The sequence below is a fragment of the Eriocheir sinensis genome, chromosome 33 (assembly GCF_024679095.1).
Source record: "Eriocheir sinensis breed Jianghai 21 chromosome 33, ASM2467909v1, whole genome shotgun sequence".
Taxonomy (NCBI): Eukaryota; Metazoa; Arthropoda; class Malacostraca; order Decapoda; family Varunidae; genus Eriocheir; species Eriocheir sinensis.
In genome coordinates, this window is record NC_066541.1 from 11486039 (window position 1) to 11497497 (window position 11459).

At 44.1% G+C, this 11459-nt stretch overlaps 2 protein-coding genes across 2 annotated transcripts; one reads left to right on the forward strand and one right to left on the reverse strand.

The window, feature by feature from the left end:
- Positions 1-60: 60 nt before the first annotated feature.
- LOC127006726 (SAYSvFN domain-containing protein 1-like) lies at positions 61-2873 on the reverse strand. The gene is made up of 3 exons (XM_050876980.1): positions 2544-2873; positions 597-799; positions 61-395 (listed from the first exon to the last, which is right to left on the reverse strand). The coding sequence occupies exons 1-3, from the start codon at positions 2772-2774 to the stop codon at positions 263-265; spliced, it is 567 nt and encodes a 188-aa protein (XP_050732937.1). The 5' UTR covers positions 2775-2873; the 3' UTR covers positions 61-262.
- Positions 2874-3980: 1107 nt separating this feature from the next.
- LOC127006729 (uncharacterized) lies at positions 3981-10505 on the forward strand. The gene is made up of 2 exons (XM_050876987.1): positions 3981-4135; positions 7180-10505. The coding sequence occupies exon 2, from the start codon at positions 7181-7183 to the stop codon at positions 9125-9127; it is 1947 nt and encodes a 648-aa protein (XP_050732944.1). The 5' UTR covers positions 3981-4135; position 7180; the 3' UTR covers positions 9128-10505.
- Positions 10506-11459: the final 954 nt, after the last annotated feature.

An 11459-nucleotide genomic window follows, 5' to 3' on the forward strand; every position in this document is an offset into this window, starting at 1 on the left:
CACCAGTTCATCTTAAGCCCTGTTTTATGTAATCAGGCAGGGTGGGTAAGTAAAAAGGCCTTAACCTGTATAAATTTAAGAAATATCAGGATCTCTACATTTCTGAAGACACCCAAAATATCAACATTTAACACATTAAATCAGCCACACACCCTCACTATAATACAAAAATCATTATGCCAATATAAAAATACATCAATATAGTATACAAATACATCAGATAATAGAAGCACATCTGAGCAATATAAATAATCACATTGTATCACATTTTATATAGAAGTTCCCGTTCAAACTGTTCAGCGGTGAAGGTACCATCAATCTGTTCACAGTTGGGGTTGAACACTGAATAGGCACTTGCTTCTCCCTTCTTCTTGGGCTCATTTCTCAAGTTGTACCTGAAACAACAAGAATTTATAAACTATGTGCACAAAGAATTGCTTGGCAAATCTCCAGAATTAATAAGAGATCAAGCAGCTAGCTTTGATTATTCTTTCAGCAGTTTTCTCTCTTGCACATTCTTTTTACACTTGTTCAGCCCTTTGCTCCCTATGCTGAAGGAAAGCCACAAGCAGTAAGTGCAAGCTTGGATTCATTACCATATGAAGACAAAGGCACTAAAGATGAAGAAGACGGCTCCAAACTCAAGCAGGATGAACACCTTCTGGAGCAAGAGCCACATCACCACCTTGAGGAGGAGCATGACCCAGTCCAGTCTTGTGTAGCGTGGTGGCTCTGGCAGCTCTTCTTCCAGCACAACACTGTCGTCCCCCATGCTTCCTTGCCTTCTACGAATCTTGACCTATAGAAATAGAAGTGAGGTAAAATGTAATCTAAATATTTGTTATTGCTAAGTCAGATAATCACAACAATTATGATAAAAGGCTAAAATACAGATTGTACAGGTGGTCTTCCACAGTCCTTACTGTTTACCTAAAGCTTAGGATATGTTACATGAGGCTAGGACAGGTACCGAGGTGAACCACTTACACGTAAAAAAAAGCTATGAATTTTGGAAAGGGAGAGAGAAAATGGACCAAGAAAATAATATTGGAAAAAAACCCCACCACCTGCAAAGGCATTACAGTGCTAACATGAGCCTCAGCCATGGTCAGACTCAGCTATGGGCAGAGCCTGCCTGTGGAGTCCCCTGGCTGCCAAATCTTATTTAATATACACAGAATATTTGATGCATGATTTCAAATAGTACGTAGCTGACATATGAGAGTGTGATGTGTTGGGGGTGATGCGGCAGCGCTGTGAAGAGGTTCAGGCCCCATCAAAATGGACTTCATATTTGTGTCAGACAATAGCGAGATAAGATGACCCTTGATTTTGGTTGTGTGGTCTGTGACTATGCTCTCCCATCCAACTGAAGAGGGATAAACAGCCACTATTCCCTGCCCTCCTCCAACACTTTATCAAATTCTTGGCTCTGTACTTTATGACATTAAACTAGCTATATATCTAAGATCTGCAGAGCTTAAAGGACATCACAGTGCCAGCTATAAGAATTCACATTGTCTGTAATTCTGTGCTGAGCTGGACAGTTAATGTGCAGATACTTTGAGAACCAAGAAACCTGAAATTAATCACTCAGCGAATGACCAGTGTTGTGTAGTTCTTCAGACTGAAATTGAGAGAATTCATAACATGGCCAATTATGGCTATTAATTAGTGTTTGTACTCAAAGATAAAGTCTGTGTTAAATGTTCAGTGAGTTGGAAATAATTGTTGGATATTTAATTGTGATACTATAAAGAACCAATGGATATTTGTGATACAATAAAAAGGAAAGATATTGATATTAGTACGAACCTAAACATAGCCTATGACTATGATGATGCCAAGTTTATTAAAAGGACATCAGTAGACTATTCATGAAAGCAATCAAGACTCACTCATTCACTACGACTGACGTTGCGAATAAATGAATCAGGGATTATTTTTTTAGGCTAACATCATAGTTGTTGACGGCCCTGAGGAGCGCTGCACTGGCAGCGGTGCGGGGCCTGAAACCTTATCAACGGTAAACAGTAAACCTCTGGGACGATACACAAGACATGTATTTGTTTTTACTTTTCTGTTAGAGAAGCTGCTGATTTAGCTATTATCCCAGAATTACAACCAATTGACAATTTTTTACCAATAGATAACTGATAACAGTTTGTTACAAATTACTTGTTCCTGAGATTTGAAAAACTAAATAAGCAGTATTATGTTACAATTACAGGGGTGACCTCACTATTCACACAGTGATGGGTTACTATTTCAGCAGCATGGGTTACTATTCATTAGGTTAAGATGGGGTTCTGTTTGTTTAACATAACATGGTGTTGCACCATGTGGGTTCAGTGATGGCTTGCTCCACCATCTTTAATATGGTATAATTCTAAGTTTTACCCTGACATAAGACAGGAGTCTAAATGGGTCATCTGTGGAATCAAGATTTAGATCAACACCAGACAACATACGGCCTAGCTACCTAGTATGAGTGGTTATTTAATCGCCAGACAAGACATGTTTAAAGTGACCCCAAGACTTACACTGTTGTCTGACTGGCTGGGCGTCCCTTCCGTCTCCTGGGCCTGCTCGCCTCCCCCGGGGCCAGGCGTGTTGAGGGTGGCAGCGTTTTCTGGCCTCCTCCAAACCGTGAAGACAGAGGTGAAAAAGCTCCGGACCTTATGTTTTAGGGCTGCTACCTCTTCTTCTCGCTTCTTTCTCTTGCGGTATATTGCCAGCTGCTCTTCCACGGTCAGTTTCTTGGGTCCCACCATTGCTTGACAGGCACCGGCCAAAATTTCTGAATAAAGGAGGCCGCTGTTTGTTTACGTGTCAGAGGCAAGTCAGGTGAGCCTTTATCACGGGCTTACAAAACCCAGATGTCTGGAAGCAAGTATTTAGCGCGAAGAATACTATTTTTTCTTTTAAATGTTAATTTGGTGATTGCTTTAAGTTGCCTATTCCATATAAAATCTCATGTAAAGTAACCTATGGAAGGATATCGAACGCCTATTTTTTTTTCTTTCATGTATACTACCGACGTTAGTGTATTTCAACCCTATGAAAGTAATTATTTGAGTCCTCTGAATACAAGCTAACGATACGAGCACTCTCATATGCTGTGACAGTCGAGAAAACCCAACGATAGCAACATATATATATAGTCATTTGCAATATTTGTAGAACTTTTATAACCTTTCGTGCTGCCTACTACCACAACGAAAACATAGTGTCATTAATTAAAGCACACATTAAAATTATATTCGTAAAGTTTGGCTGATATAGGTGCCTCTTCTTTTGACCTGTTCCGCTTTGTATCGCTTATTTTCTTAGGTCCTCCTTAATTGGTACTTCTTCACACTTATAGACCCTTCACTACGCACACTTATTATTACTTCACTGCGTGCATTTACATACTTCCTGCCCTGCTGACCTTTGCTATTTTCAGGGGTCATTTTCTTATTAAACATTTCGGCGCCCAAGCACACACATTTGACAAGGCTCTCCTAGGAGTTGCGGGCATTTCCAGGAGTAATTTTATGACCTTGGTGATCGATGGTTTGACCCTTTCGATCTGTACCGAGAACCTAAAAAAAAACGATCAGTACGTATAGAACCCGAATCCTTTCCTTTTGGTCTGAAAATAAGGGCTACTGACTTTGCTTTTCGATTTTCTTTTCCTTTTTCTTTTTCCTTTCATCTCAATTGGCTTTTGGGAATATAAGTTGGTGTGTGTGGTGGTGGTGGTAGTGGGGGGGGGGTCAAGGCGCTAGAGAATAGGCTATAGCTGACTAATTTGCTTTTCGATTTTCTTTTCCTTTTTCCTTTTCCTTTCATCTCCTTTTTGGCCTTTGGGTGTGCGTTAGGGGGGGGGGGGGTCAAAGCGCCAGAGAATAGGGGCTACTGACAAATTTGCTTTTCCTTTTCCTTTGTTTTCTTCACTTAAGCTTCCACTTTGGGCTATTCTCTTTGCATTTCTCTCGTCCAGTAGTTCTGTATTGTAGTAATGGCCTTTCTGAGAGCCAAACCGAGGCGTGGAGGGGGGTCGAAGGGAAGCCGCGGCGGGATAACTGGCCACCGACGTCAACAAGCTGGAACACTCGGCCTTTGCACTCCTCAACCACGTCTTCCAGGGGTGAGTGTCTCCTCGGCCGTCTGTCCAGTGCGTGTGGCGTGCTCAGGAAGGGCTGCAGCAGGGTGGGGCGAGGTCTGGGGGCGCGGGGCGGGCGTGGGGAGGCGTGGGGCAGGGGTGAAGAGAAGCGGCTTTGGCGGGGCAGGGCGGGCCGCCACTCTGTCCCCCGCAGGAAGCTACTTGACTGACAGCAGACCTAAGACAGATCACCCTCCAACGTTATAGACGCCCTGGACACAGCCATCACCCGCCTAAGGATTGGACACATACGCCTCAACGCCCACCTTCACAGACTGAACATGGCCCAGGACCCACACTGCCCATGGTGCCCCACACAGCCTGACACATCAGAACACTTACTGCTTCACTGCCTAAGGGCCGATTCACACACATCAGTGACGTATCAGTGCCGCGTCCGCTCAGTGTCAGTGATATCCGTGTTGTTTCCGTGACGTCTATGCACACACATCCATGGCATACATCCGTGGTGATGCCGTACAGCGTGAAATCGGTGTTTTCCAGGATGGCAAATTTTTCGGACGTGGAGTTGGCAATGATTGCCTTAATTCTGGATGAAGAGGAAGAGGCTGAACAAAAAGTGAAGAAGAAAAAGTGGGTACATGAAGCGTGGCAGAAAAGAGAAACTGAAGGAGAGTTTGCGACTCTGTACAAGGAATTAACCGATGATGAAAATTTTTTTCCGGTACTTTAGAATGTCCAAAAACTGCTTCAGGATATTGTTCAGTAAAATGGAGACTCAACTGAAGAAACAAGACACCCACTTACTGCTTCACTGCCCAAGATTACACTCCCTCACCTCAAAGCATCCCTAACCAGACTCCACATTCACAGGCCAACTCTAAAGGCAGCAACACCTGCAGCCCCAACACTGCCTTCCAAGCCCTCAAGTGTACACAGACCTTCCTGCAGAAGTCGAGGCAACTCAACAGGATCTAATCCCTACCCTGAGTGACAGAACGACAAACTAACAACATCCACTTGTATTTAACACTCACAGGGCTCTGGAGACCATGGTCCCACAGCCTAATAACCCCCCTTAAAACCCTTAAGAAGATGTCATGCAGGGCAGGAAGCTGTGTCGGTGACTATAGTCCATTTCATTCCGTCAGGCCACTCGCAAACGTAGATGTGGCACCTGCGCATTGTGAGTTTGTGATTGCGTGAAGATCAACTTTATATTTTCAGTGATATATTTAAATGTTTGTATACAAAAAACCCTGAAGCCGCCGTTTATGAACCGCACACAGAAGATCTTCATTGATAATTACCATACAAGCACACGAAGGAATAACTTGTTTATCAAACAATGTAGTCTGATCATACTCGAATGATCTGTAGCCTTTCAGATACTCATATTTCATTTCAATCGGGTATAGGATACATAAATTAAGTGACATACGACTCTGCAAGTGTCTATACATAAGGAATTTTGACGTGTTGCATGTAAATAACATGGGTAGCCTAATATTCAAAATAACCTAGCATCACATTCAACAGTTACACTCTTTCATGTTATTTATGTTAGTAATCGTTATTTACATGCAGTAAAATATTAAGATACTCATTATTTGCACTTGCAGAGACAGATTTCTTTTAATATACCTGAAATGAGCTATCAGTCAAAGAATCTGAAAAACCACAGATTGTTTGAGTATGATGTGACTTATGTTATTTGATACAATCTTAGATTATCAATGCAAACGACAGTTATTTTTTGTATACATAAATATTTAAATATATTATTGAAAAATAAGCTTGAATGTCTTTCACAACAGTTGATTTTCACACATACATGAACTAGAAATGCGCAGGTGCCACATCCATCAAAATTCCCGCTTTGTTGGTGGCCAGACGGAATGAAACAGACTATAGAGTTGCAAAGGGTGGGAAAGTTTGCGGGAATTTTCAGAATTTTTGGGATTTTTCAAATTTTTCACACGTGTATTTATAACAATAAATCAACCCATTTTAGTTAATATAACTATTAATTTAAAAATTAAATTGCAAAAATTGTATTTACAATAGGTTAGGTTAAGTTTAATTAAGGTACTTTCAGACACATGATATCCACACACCTATATATGGCATAAATTAATAAAGAAAGCCTTCACTGTGTTTTATAGAAAGTCTCATTTAGTAAAGAAGAATATATGATTTTTCTGAGTCAAAGCGTATGGTAACTGTGATTTTGTTTGGTTAGGTTAAGATTAGAACATCTTCAGTCACATAATACACAACAGCTTATGGCACAAAATAACAAAGAATGACCTCACTCAGTCAATAATGAAGCGTACACGATTTTTCTGAGTCAAGACATATGGTAACTTTTTGTGATTTTGTTAGGTTACGTTAACCCTTTCAGTACAGTGACGCCGACGTCGGCGTCACCGTATGGAAAAGGTTAATCCTCTTCTAAACCTCTTCATCCTCTTCTAAACCTCTTGAGAGGAAATGGAAGAGGATTAATCCTCTTCCATTTCCTCTTAACCCTTTCCATGCTGTGACGCCGACGTCTGCGTCACCATATTGAAAGGGTTAAGTTTAGGGTATCTTCAAACACATGATAGCCAGCACCTTATGGTATAAATCAACAAAGAATGACCTCACTTTGTTGGATAGAAAGTCTATATTGCCCCCATTCCCAACCCCGGGGTCGTGACCCCAAGTGGGGTCGCCAAGCGTTTTTCCTGGGGTCACCTAACCTCAAAATATCAAACATGGTGTTATATAATAATAACACATATACAATGAAACTAGTGGGGTCACGGTCATGTCTAGAAGTGCATGGTTGGGGTCGCCTGAAAAAAAGGTTGGGAACCAATGAGTCCTATAGTAACTGTTTGGGGTATTTTTTTTTTCTCTCTCTCTCTCTCTCTCTCTCTCTCTCTCTCTCTCTCTCTCTCTCTCTCTCTCTCTCTCTCTCTCTCTCTCTCTCTCTCTCTCTCTCTTTTTTTTTTTTTTTTTTTTGTGGTGTGCCTGTCAGTGTGTTTGTGGTGTTGACTTGTGTTCCTCCCTCCCTCCCTCAGGATGGACAAGAGCGGGGCATCACAGACCGCCGCCATGGAGGCGCTGGCCAAGCTTCGCCCGGACATAGACTTTGCTATGCTGGCAAAGATGGGGGTGACGCTGGACCCTGTGGCCCTCACCAAGCAGCTGCGGCCAGACCTGGACGTGAAGATGATGACCAGCGGCTCCTCCAGCAGCAAGTCTGAGTCCTCCCACACATACTCCACAGCCCACTCCTCCCATGCACCCTCCCACGTGTCCCACTCCCACTCAGGAGGACACCCCTCACCCCACTTCAGCAAGTCTGATGCGGCTTACCTGGCCAAACTGCAGGAGGCTAGTCTGGCCAATGCCAATGCCCTGGCCAAGCTGGACCCCAACCTATTGGCCAAGCTGGACCAGGGCACACTGGCCCAGCTCTCAAAGCTAGATGCCGCCACCCTGGCCAAGCTGGACCACAACACGCTGGCCCAGCTGGTCAAAGCTGATGCATCTGCTGCCGCTGTCTCCATGTCCATGAGTAAGGCTGACCAGGCCATGCTGTCCCAGCTGGCCAAGCTGGACCCTCACACCCTTTCTAAGATGGATCCTGCTGCCCTCAACCAGCTGGCCAAGTTGGACCCAATGATGTTGGCCAAGATGGACCAGACCACCCTGTCACAGCTGGCCAAGTTGGACCCACACACACTGTCCAAGCTTGACCAGGCTATGCTGGCCCAGCTGGCCCGCCACGACGCCCAGATGCAGGCACACACCCGGGCCACTCTCAGCAAGATGGATTCGGCCACCCTGTCCCAGCTGGCCAAAATGGACCCCCACCTCCTCTCCAAATTGGACCCCAACACCTTGGCCCAACTGGCCAAGCTTGATGCCCATACCTTGTCCAAGGTGGACTCAACCACCCTCTCTCAGCTGGCCTCCATGGATGCTGTGGCCATGGCCCAGCTCTCCAAGATGGACCCTCACTCCCTTTCCAAGATGGACCAGGCCACCTTGGCCCAGCTGGCTAAGATGGACCCTCATTCCTTGTCCAAGATGGATCCAGCCATGCTGGGGCAGCTGGCCAAGCTAGACCAACAGGCCATGAACAAGATGAACAATGCAGCGCTGGCCCAGCTGTCCAAGATGGACCCCCACAACCTGTCTAAGAAGGACATGTCCTCCCTCAACCACCTCATGAAGATGGACCCTCACACTCTCAGCAAAATGGACCCCAACATCCTGGCCCAGCTGTCCAAGCTGGAGGCCCAGGCCAAGATGGACCCAGCCACCTTGGCTCAGCTCAACAAACTTGACATACACTCCAAGATGGATGCTGCTGCCCTGGCCCAGCTGGCCAAGCTGGACCAGCACAAACTGGACCCCATAACCCTGGCCCAGCTCTCCAAGATTGATCCACATGCCAAGATGGATGCAGCCACCTTGGTCCAACTGTCCAAACTTGACCCTCATGCCATGTCCAAACTTGATGCCCAGTTGGCTCAGTTGGCCAAGCTGGACTCCCACACACTCTCAAAGCTGGATGTCAACACCCTGGCCCAGCTGGTCAAGCTTGACCCTCACCTGCTAACCAAGTTGGACTCAGCAGCCCTGGCCCAGCTTACAAAGCTAGAGGCCCAGCAGATGCAGGCAGCAGCAGCAGCAGCAGGCTTGTCCAAGGCAGACCTGGCTGAGCTGCGCAAGATTGAGGCAGAGGCGCTGTCCCGGTTGCAGCCCAGCGACCTGGACGCTTCGCTGCTCAGCCCCGCAGCAGCCGGCCTCTCCACCACGCCACCCTCCTCCAGTAGCGCCCATGGTATGTCCAAGTACCAGCAGCTCCTGGCTGTCATTGAGGAGATGGGCAAGGACATCCGCCCCACCTATGCTGGCAGCAAGAGCAGTGCAGAGCGCCTCAAGCGTGGCATTGTGCATGCCCGCATCCTGGTGAGGGAGTGCCTCATAGAGACTGAAAGAGCAGCGCGCACATAACAGCAAGGCTACCAAGCTCACACGCTGTGCAAGGGTGACCAGCCCAGCGAGTCAGCAGCCTGAGGCCCAACACACCTGTCTGTCAGTGCTGCCCAAGTGATTCAGTGCAAGAAAAGTGCATTGTTTGTCTACTTTTTGGTGTTGAGATGCATTGGTCTCAATATAAAATAATGTCATACATTAAAAGAAAAAAATTACTATCAATACACCATCACAAAGTCAAGGAATTTAAACTAGAATGACCATTTGTGTTTAAACTAATTCCAAAGGAATACAGTGATGTTTTAAATTATTATAAATTAGAGAGTTTAATCTTTCAGTTTCATACTCTGAATACATTATTTTTATGGTTTTACTATTTAAATAGTACCGTACAAGATCTTGTGTTGCGCATGTTGCTTCACTTGTATGACATGTTGACCTTGTGACGCGAGTGTCCTGGTGATGTATCAGGGAGACCAGAGCCCAGACCCTCAGCCTTTAGTCTTGTAATTATCTCATGTGAAAGCAATGGAATCACTGATAGCTAACATGTATGGAACCATCACTACTTGGAATTTTTTTTTTTTTTTTTTTCCAATCATGTAAAGAACATTTTAGGCCCCAATTTTTAAAGGATCCAATAGAAATGAGTTTGCAATTATAGAAGAATAAAATTTTACTCAACCCAACAAACATTTAATATCTGAGTAGCATCTCTACCATATGATCATGGCCATAAGCTTCCACATTGCAGCTTAAGGCCTGCCCCTCTTAATTAGTTAATCATTTCAGGTGATTAGCATCTGTAGTAATGTACTTTTATGCCAGTGATCCATGTGCATAATGTTTTAGTCTGTAACCAGTACTATGGGTGGTTGTGCACCTTACTGAAGGGTTTGGGGGTTTGGCTCTGGATCTCATATTTATTTATATATGATGTACAGGAACTTTTCTGTGCCACTTGACAGCTGTCAACCTTCTTAACAGTGCAAATAATGCTGTTTGGTATATTTTGTTATGGAAATCTCAGTGTGTTGGTGAAAGTGATGCGCTGGTGGAGGTAAGCATGATCACATCTGTAGCCACACGGATGGTTGGGATTGTTCTGTAGGGCCCAGGCTGCACCAGGCCCTGAAGGGTGCCAGTGTCACCGAGGCCAGCCTTCTGTTGCTCATCTCAACGTTGGCTTCCTGTTGGTTGTATTCCAGCCATCCATGGCGACTACCAGTTGGTTCCCAGTAGTGACTAACGTAGTGTTGTTGCTCGTAGTTAGAGATGTCCTTCGTACACTCACCTTTGTGTAGTAGGTATTGGATTGTCGTGGGGTGGGAAGCTCATGAACTTTCTACTCTGGTTAGCTTTCATATTGGTGCAGTTAATATAAAAAGTAGACTCACTTAGTATTTGATTGCAATCCTCTAGTGTAACATTCAAGGGTTAAGTAGTAGATTAGATGTGTTACCAGGTTAAGGTTGCCAACAAGGAGTCTGTGACTTTCAGTGTGGCAGAAAGATGGTAAGAAACTCTTTAATGTGAATTACTGTTCATTTTCTTCCTTCGGTTTATCAAACAACAAAAGTACATGTTACTGCTTTATTTTTCTTTTTTTATATTTTGCAAATATATACAAAAACGGATACACAAAATTAAATCCAATCTTTGGTTGGCAGGGTACAGAGGCTGCACATGTGTGATCCCAGGGTAAAGCAGTGGACCCAAGGGAAGCGCCTGGCAAGGGTGTAGTGGTGCTCTGAGTGGCTGTCACACTGACCCGATTGTTGAATGACTCAAACGCTGGCACATGACACTAAAGAGGGAAGGCCAAGGCAACATAGTGGCTGTAAGGAGACTGGAGGCTGTCACTGTTAGAGTGGAGGCGATCATAGGAGTTGAAGGAAGTAAGTAAATTTATGGTAGTCTTCCTTGACAGTCTAGCTCTGTTCATGCAGCATAGTAATCAGAGGCATCAATAACTCCTTGGATTAAATAGTGTAGGAGTTGCACCCATTTTTGCCATGCAGATGTTCTGTGAAGTTTTGTATTGACAATCTTTTTACATTTGCTCAAATTGGGCAGAGTAAACACTACATTTTTTGTTGATGTAAAGTACTAATATTTGAAGTTATGTAAATTTTGAAAGGCTTAAGTCTTCAAATTTCCAGAAGATATTATAATCTGTTGACATTTTAAGTGAAGAGAGTTTCATATTTGTGCTAATTGAATTTAATATTCCCATGACGAATCATGGCAACAGGTGTACTAGTGCTTCACAAATGCTTAAAGACAAATACTTAGACAAATAATAATAGAATTGAAATTACATTATTTTTTTTATTAAAAATTATCAAGC